This window comes from Nematocida minor (genome assembly GCF_024244105.1).
Source record: "Nematocida minor strain JUm1510 chromosome Unknown 7769, whole genome shotgun sequence".
In the NCBI taxonomy this organism is placed as follows: Eukaryota; Fungi; Microsporidia; genus Nematocida; species Nematocida minor.
The window spans coordinates 45370-53952 of NW_026250383.1; the positions used below are offsets into that span (position 1 = coordinate 45370).

Consider the following 8583-nt stretch of genomic DNA (forward strand, 5'->3'; position numbering starts at 1 on the left):
AGTGCAGTGGCTTTTTTCCAAGAGAATTGCCACAGACTATGAGAGCAGTGCACATTTAATTGCAAATATTTATTTTTGCATGAATCCTTTTGAGTCCATAAAGGGTGGGTATGTAGATCCATCTGTACTATCGTATTTTTCGCTGGTACAAAAGAAAGACGTCAACACGCGCTGCAAAGCACTGCTGCGCATTGTTAGCGACCTAGAAAAGCTTCCGGTAGACTCTGTGGCCCAGTGTCTGTATGACACCATGCCCATACTCTGTAGGTCTGCACAAGAGCCAATAGCCACCTACATCTCTGAGATATTCCTGCACGTTCTGAAAAAAAGCATAGAAGACAGAAGAGTAAGCAGCATATGCCACTGGGTGGGCATGTTCCTCGCGCGCCCGAACAAGACAGGATACAAAGTAGTCAAAACTTTGAGCAAAAACGGTCTGCTAAGAGAAACGCTTGCAGCATACAACAGAACAGCTGATCTAGAGCTGTACATAAAAAGCAAAATGGTCGAGCTGGCTTTTGAAGAGAATGTGGACGTATGTGTAGAGAAAATAAAAAAAGTAAAAACAAAGAGCGAGATGGATATGCTTTCCAAGCTGCTCTCTGTCCTAGAAGAAAAGAAACAGCTGAGCGCAGAAATACGCGAGGCTGCGCTGTCAACTGCCAAGAGTCAGACCGTAGACATAGAGAGCAAGTGGAAGCTGTTTGCTGTTCTTACGACTGGATACACAGTTGAAGAATTGATAGAAGATAGCGCAAAAATAGATGATGCAACTTTTTCATCCATTGTGTGCTCTAAGCACTTTGAGAAGATAGTTGCTGAATACGGTGCTGCATCTTTCATCCAAAACTGTGCCCACCTCCCGGGAATTCTCTTCCCAGCTCTTTTACGCATAGTAAAGGAGAGAAAAACCGTCCTCAAGAAACTTCTGCAGAGTAATACCACAGGCTTTGAGCACATAGAGCTGGAGATAGAAGATTTCCCGTATGCCAACACGATAGGCTGCTACAACCGGGTGAATGAAGTTCTGCAGAAAGCTCCCATTCACGATACAAAGGTCTATGCAGAGCTGACATCGAAGGAAAAGATTATCCGGGCAGACATTTTGGGAGAAAAAATAGAGAACATTAGCCCAGAGGTCACTTCGCAGATAAGCATCAGCTTTCTCAGAAGAGAAAAAATATTCGAGGAAGGCGTCAGAGTGCTTCCTGTTTCGTTCTTTAGAAACGAGGACGAAAGCTTTACGCAGGAGGAGCACATATACGTTGCAGCACAGCACCCGCAGCTTGCCTCAGAAAAAACAATCGATCTGATCTTCGTGCACAAACTTTTCATTGTGAAGATACTGAGCAGTCTTTCAGACGACTTGATGGCATATCTTATGAAGCGAATAGGGAGCGAGCCTGCTGATGTCGTGCACGAGGTGTATGAGCTTATAAGAGAACACATCGACACAAAGTACGAGTTTAAGCTGCTGGGAAAGATCTATACAGGCAGAAACTACAGAAAGGAGCACTTTAAAAGAAAACTTGTGCTTACTGAGGATGTAGAAGAAAGCTATCTTGTCTACCTCATTGAAAGAGAAGCAGTTGATGAAGAGAGCGTGTTCAAACATATTGTGCAAGACGCCAACAAGAGTGCCACAGGTACACAGGATGTAACAGATGCATACATAGAACTCTGCGAAATCATAGAAAATAAAGAAGCAACTCAGGCAGCATCTAAGTATGTATTTGGGAATGCTTACTCAAAATGGAAAAAAGTCCTTGAGTCTCTCGCAGATAAAAATCTATCCACGCTGCTAAAAGATATTCTGTGCATAGAAAGTGCCCTGCCAAGTTTGGCAGATGCTTCCCTGCCTGAGTGGATTCTCACACAGGGATTGGTAGGGAAGATCGCAGAAGGAATGCTCTTTTGGAAAGATATTTACAGCAAAAGAATGCCTTGTGTTCTATCTGCTCTTATGGAAAAAAAGGCAATAGACGAGGGACCAGCTGAAAATAACGCAGGAGTTTTGCTTAAAGAAATGATTATAAAGATGTATGTAGATGTACTAGCCAATACTCCAATTGAGGAAAGTGCGCTTAAAAACCTATCTAAATTATCTGTTGAAAAGCTGCCAAAGGAGGACAGAGCTGTTCTAGCATATATGCTCCTAAAGATACAGAAAAGCACAAAACAGTCTCTACTGTCTATCTCACTCAAAGATGCACATGCCTTGCACAGTAGAGTCCTCTCTCTGGTCATACAGGACAGTGCAGACTTGCAAGACATAGAAGATCTAGACTTTACACATCTCAGCAAAGAGAGCATTTCCCACATACAGACACATCTAGAGAGCTCCCCAGAGAAGGCTGCGGTGTGCATTAAAAGCGACTCTGTCTGGGAGATGGGAAGTAACATGCACAGACAGGAGATGTACACTCCTGTTTTAAAAGCCATTGCAAAACACTATGCAAGCTCCATCCTCAACGTGTATAGTATGTCAAAGGTGGAAGAAGATGCAATCGACTCTGAAGTCTTCTACATGCTCTTTGACATACCGGCAATAAAAGACATAAAGAACATGACCACATACGAGTGGAGGCTCTTTCTTACAATCTGCAGCGAAGTTCGAAGCATTGAAATCCGCTCTTTGATTTCGGCAATGGTAAGGGCAGAGTGCAAGTGGCTTGCATTCCTGATATCAAGCGAAACAAAGGCCCTAGACCTTCTTGGCCTCTTCGCAAAGAACTTCCCTGTTCTTGCGCGAATATTCTTTAAAAGCAGCAGAAATGCCAGACAGCTGCAGAAATACTTTATTGCACAGGTGACCCCGCAGCTCATTAGGGAAGAGGCCAGCCGTCCGCTGCAGGGCGTTAAGATTAAAGTGAAAACCATTGCAGAAACACACATAGTTGTGGCAATGTACAAGATAGAAGAGTCTGAGCTGGAGGTAAACATCAACTTCCCAAAGGACTATCCCCTTAGTACACCAGAAGTAAAAGTTGTCCGATGTGTGGGAGTTAAGAAACAGAGGCTGCAAAGGCTTCTTCTGCGAATACAAATGATAATGGCTGAACACTGCAGAATTGGAGAGGCTCTCGCTCTCTGGAAGATGGCACTTGATAAGGCAGTGGATGAGATAGAGGAGTGCGGAATCTGTTTCTTTATGGTTGACGAGGCAACAAAGAACTTCCCAGATGCAAGCTGCTCAAAGTGCAGCAACCAGTTCCACGGAATGTGTCTTAAAAAGTGGCTGGAGAGAAGCAAGAACTTGTGCCCCATCTGCAGAGAAGAGATCAAATCGTAAAAAGAGAATCAGTCTTGGAAAGTAGAAATAAATAAAACAACAATAAGAATCTCAGCAGATAATGTCTTTCTTTTTGAATAATATCACCAGCGAGCAGATGTTTGAAGAGCTCCTGCAGGACCACCGAATTGCTTTGGTTCGATTTGGGTTCTCAGAAAGACCCGAGTGTGTGCGGCTGGACCGCCTTCTTTCTACGCTCAATAAGTCTGTGCACAGATACTTTGCAATTGCAGCGTATGAGATAAAAGATGTCACGCCGCCCCTAAGAAAAAAATACAAGATTACAGACAGCGCCCAAAACATTCTAGTGTTCTTCTCCAAAGGAGTGCCCATCTATGTCTCCTTTTGCAAAAGGCCAAACTTCCAGATTACAGAGGAAATCCCAGGCTCTGAGGAGCTGCTTTCTCTTCTTGTCACAGTGCACCAGGGAGTCACACACAATAAAAGGATAATCAACGTATATGGCACATGTTTTGAGGGAAACAGAAGCCAAAAGAGGAAAGAAGACACTTGATGCAAATATTTTAGCCAGCTTTATTATTTAATTTTGCATATGTTTGGAATGTTAGTGCCAATAAATCGATCTTTTATTACAGAGACTTCTTTTTTATTTATGAAATGGGGAGGGTGCGTGCTTAAGACAAAGAAAACAACGTATCGATTCAAGAGCCAGATAATACAGTGTGCACAGATAGGTGATTTTATTGTTGCTGTTCTGGAAAGAAGTATCATTTTCATAGAGAAGTCAGGTGAGCTTATAAAGCATCCCACATGCAAGATCAGAACAGCTGGGTTCTTGTCTGCAGGCGTCATATACTCGGAGGAAGACAGTCTTTGTCTGAAATACATAACGCATCCTTATGAAACTATACACTCTTTCTCTCCGATTAGCCTTCCATTTGACATTGTGGCTGCCCATAAGGATAGATTTGTTCTTCTGTGCGGAAGTCCTGATAAAGTGCATGTAAACATATACAGAGGAGCGCCACCGAATGCAAGCCTGGTGTTTTCTTCGGAAAGAGAGGGCATTGTGAAGATATACATAAGAGGAACACGGCATGCAATCGTTCAGGAAAAAAGCGTTATTGTGTGTGCACTGAGCCGGCGTTTGAACGAGTCAAAAGTCAAACGGGAGATAACCTATACTCCAGTGTCAGGAGCAGTTGAAAGCGTTATTCCGATAAAGATGACACGCGGGGCGTATTTTCTGGTGAATGGTGCAGAGGTAATAAGTGAGTATGGGCTTGTGTTTAACATAGCAAGTATTCCGCCTGAGACGCTTAGCAAATACATCACTCAAAAGGCGCTAGCACAGATAGAGATAGTAAAAAGAGGGAAGTACTGTATAAACGAGCTATCCAGCTTCTTCCAGTACGCCTCAAGTGGGCAGCGGCTCTTTGGAACAGTTATGCCCTCGGAAAACATGCACAGCATACTCAAGGCGTATGTTCCGTCCTCTGGAGTGTCTCTAGATAGTCTCTTTTCGAGCGAAATAATGGCTCTTTCGAAGAAGTCAGTGGAGAAGATCTCAGCGCACATAGAACAGATTGCGCATGTGATCAAATACATCCACACAATAAAAACCGTTCTTTTCAGAGACATGGCAATCCGAAACAAAAACAGCAATAAAAAACGGGCGTATCTCTTTTGGATGCTAAGCACGGGAAGCCTGCCTAAAAAAGCCCTGGAGTACGAGATATTCTCGTACAAAGAAGATCTTTTGCAGAGATCAAAGAACATCGGGTACCTTCTTTTGAAAAGCGACCAGAGAATAAGAGAAATGCACCAGATCTTCGCAGAAGATGTCTCGGTTTCGCACACCCTTGAAGACCCTGAGCACATTCGAGAGGTGCCCTCTCGTCTGCGAAACACTGGCGTCATTGAAGAGTGCAAACGGCTGCTCTCTGGGCACCAGGTGTGCGACTTTTTATTCGACGTGTATGACACAGAGAACAGAAGGAAAAAAGCGTTTATTTTTTCCAGTATAGCCTCAGTTGGGCGCGGTGTCTTTTTTCTGAACAGAAATAATCAGGTGAATGTCTTCCAGGTGCCTCAGCTAAAAGTGTTTCTAAAGAAAAACAGCAATGTGGTGAGTGCCACAGACCTTGTCGACTGGGACAGCATGTGGCCTTCCTTCCACTTTGCTGTGGCAACTTCTCTCTCTATCCCAAACAGACCTTTTATCTCGACAAGCCACATTGAAATAATGACGCCTCGGTCTTTGATGGCGCTTGCAGGATCCATCTTTGGGTTTGGGCTGAAGACAGCCGTGTGCCAAAACAATCTGTCAATAGGCGAAAAGCTGAACCTTTCGCGGTCTTTGATTCTGTCGCTTTCTAAGAGCCACGACAGCCTTCTGATAGCAGCAACGGTTCTTGGAAACTCTTTCATCATTAAAGAGACGGGGAATAAAGACCATGCTAGAATTATACGATTTAACATGCAGTCCCCCACTTCACCCAGCCACTTGCTCCTCTGGAGCGTTCTTTCGCTGGGAATTCTGTACATGGGACATGACGATCTTTTTGCCAAACAAGCGCTGATAGAGTATATGCAACGAAAAGGAGCAATATGCTCTAGCAGCATGCCAAATAAGAAGTCATACTACGATAAATACCACAGAGTTGCAGCAGCATTTTCGTTTGCGTATATAATGCTGGGCTCGCGTGTGAAAGAGTATGTGAGGCTTCCCGATCGGACATGCGAGATTATTGTAAACGGCCTTGTGCATATGAAAAGCGGCTGGGAGAAGATATCCTCTCTTTTGGAAGAGAACTGTGTGCAGTCCAGCCCGCTTAACAGGTTCTATGCATCTCTCATGACAACTCTCGTTTTGGGAGACACCTCCAAGTACAAAGAGACGCTTAAAGAGGCTCTAGAGGAGGTTATATGCGTTGAAAACACATACAGCCTAGCAGGGAAGATTCTAGCATACGGGCTCCTTTTTATTCCAGAGATTGGCAAGAAGCCCCAGGAGAAGTTTATATCAGACATCACAAGCCTGCTTTACAATCTGGAGAGATCTCGCAGCGAGCATCCCATTCTGCTCGACTACACATTGCTTGCATGCTGTCTGGTTTTAAACTCAACGGGCGATCTGTGCATTTTGGGCACCTGCAAAAGGCTGCTGGACTCTCTGAGGTGCATAGACGCTTTGGAGAAGATAACGGACTTCAGCCCTTCAGCTGGAAACTATCGCGAGCAGTACGGAATGCGCTTTGGAAGAATCCAGCACATAAAAATGTGTCTTTCTCTTCTTGTCCCAGGGTGTGGGTCAATGCGCATCTCGCCCACCCAGAAATCCATAGCATTTATTGTGACAAGTTTCTATCCAGAGTTTCCTCTTACTCCCGAGGACCAGGATGCATTCCAGGTGATTAGACACTTTTACTTGTTGTCTCTTGTGCCAACTGAAGACAGCACACAAAAACAAGTGGATAGAGCCCTTGCGCTTGACATTGGGGAAGAGCTCAAAACAGCAGAGAAGGTGGACAAGAAGGCAGCAGTTGACATTATAACATCGTACTTTGAAAAAAACAATTTAAAGTCATTTAACTCCAACTGCATAGAAACACTGATAACAAATCTGTACACAGACCTATTGTAGACAGCTTTCCTATTTTAAATGGGATACACTGCTACTGGTATCAAATGAAGAATAAAAACAGCATATCTTAAATTAAGGTTTTTTATTGGGGAAGAGGATAAGGCCCTTTGATTCTGTTTTTCTCATACATTTGGAGACTACAGAATATAATAATATTGATATAACTGCCTTGCTTAGCCCAGTGCTTTTAACAGTTTGATTTATCCATTCATTTTACCTCACCAGATGTGCACTTGGTAACAGCTGCATTTTCTTTTTTCAGGAAGCGCAGGATCATATTCCAAGGGACATCTTGAAAGAGGTGAGCTTCCGGGCTATTTCAGCTAGGTTGTGGATCTGGCAGAAAGCGATTGCCTGCTCCAGCACAATCTTCTTGCTGCGCGGGTTAGCATGCTCTGGGCTTGTCGCCTTTCTGTCTAGCATATCAGCTATTTTCATGATGGAGCCGCCCAAAGAAACCAGGGCAGACCCAATGTTCTCTCCCTCTTGCGGTGCTTCTATTTTTTTTCTTAGGAGAATGTCAAAGACTAGATCTATGGGAGCCCCCTTCATGATTTCGGGGTTGCTCTTTAGAATTTCTATGTTTTGTGCATAGGACCCGGACAGAGCGTCTTCCCACAGCTCTTTCATCAGACGGACATCTTCTATTTCTCCCTTGTTCGCTATTTTCAGAGCAAGCAGCGAGAAGCCAAACACCACACATATCTCAAAGAGCTCTTCAAAGCTTAGCAGACTCGTGTCCAGCCGAGTAAAAGTCTCTTCCACCATGGCCTTCTGCTGCGAGGCTCTTTCCTGGACACTGTATGCGCACGAAAGCGCAGCCATCACTTCGGTCTGTCTCTGCGCCATGCTCAGCCTTTCCTTTGCGTCTGTGCCAAGACGCGATGTGTAGTTTTTGATGTGTCCTACCACTGGAAAATCGTTGCTCTTTTTAGAGGCAGACTGCATGGTGCTTGCTATTGACAGATACTCTATTCTCTTCTGGAGCCCAATTGCTGGGCTCTTTCTCTCTGACGACCTCAGCAAATAGAGGGCTGCTATGGAGTAGTTCTCGTTCTTGAAGTGGTACTTCCATATGAGATCGCACAGGTCTAGCCTATCTGAAGTCCTGTCAAGGCGGTCAAGATAGTCTTCCAGATACGGCGACTTGATTTTTAGCAGCACATCGCTCGATAGCTCCCCTTCCTTTATCTTATTTATGGCTGAGTTCAGCAGCGCATTGCACAGCGCAGGCCTTTCATCTCGCAGCCCTTCCTGCAGAATTTCTTCGGTGCATTCTATCTTTTTGAAGTACTTGGTGGCTTGCTCCTCTGTGATGGAGTTAAACCCGGCCCGCACTGCAAAGAGAATGCCCTTAGAGAATCTTACATTGGAGTACATCTCCACAATCTCAGATAGATACTTCTGTGCTGCGGTCTTTGTGAAGAACTCCATGCTTTTCATGAGATACCACCTTCTGTCCTCCTCGGTTGGTGCTCTGATGGCCTTCTCTATTGCCTCCTTTCCTTTCAGCAAGAGCGTGTCTGTGAGCGCAAAGAGGGTAGAGCACTTCTCATTGAGCTCTGCTGTTACTCCATCTATAGATGCTTTCTGGCTTAGGTTGAGATCAACCAGTGCATTGAGCGTTGCTTTCCTTAGATCTGTCACAGGCACAAGGAAGCTGCTGAAGGTAAAGTGCAGAGGG

The 8583-nt window shown here is 44.5% G+C and overlaps 4 protein-coding genes across 4 annotated transcripts; 3 read left to right on the plus strand and 1 right to left on the minus strand.

The window, feature by feature from the left end:
* Positions 1–79: 79 nt before the first annotated feature.
* Positions 80–3292, plus strand: NEMIN01_1674 (uncharacterized protein; the record flags this gene model as incomplete). Its single annotated transcript, XM_051477616.1, has 1 exon — positions 80–3292. The coding sequence occupies one exon, from the start codon at positions 80–82 to the stop codon at positions 3290–3292; it is 3213 nt and encodes a 1070-aa protein (XP_051333576.1).
* Positions 3293–3353: 61 nt separating this feature from the next.
* On the plus strand, positions 3354–3806 carry NEMIN01_1675 (U5 snRNP protein, DIM1 family; the record flags this gene model as incomplete). Its single annotated transcript, XM_051477617.1, has 1 exon — positions 3354–3806. One exon carries the CDS (start codon positions 3354–3356, stop codon positions 3804–3806), a length of 453 nt encoding a protein of 150 aa, XP_051333577.1.
* Positions 3807–3854: 48 nt separating this feature from the next.
* Positions 3855–6899, plus strand: NEMIN01_1676 (uncharacterized protein; the record flags this gene model as incomplete). The annotated part of the gene is made up of 1 exon (XM_051477618.1): positions 3855–6899. One exon carries the CDS (start codon positions 3855–3857, stop codon positions 6897–6899), a length of 3045 nt encoding a protein of 1014 aa, XP_051333578.1.
* Positions 6900–7172: 273 nt separating this feature from the next.
* On the minus strand, positions 7173–8583 carry NEMIN01_1677 (nuclear pore complex protein Nup155; the record flags this gene model as incomplete). The annotated part of the gene is made up of 1 exon (XM_051477619.1): positions 7173–8583. A coding segment is annotated over one exon (1411 nt), but the record flags the coding sequence as incomplete, so codon positions are not given.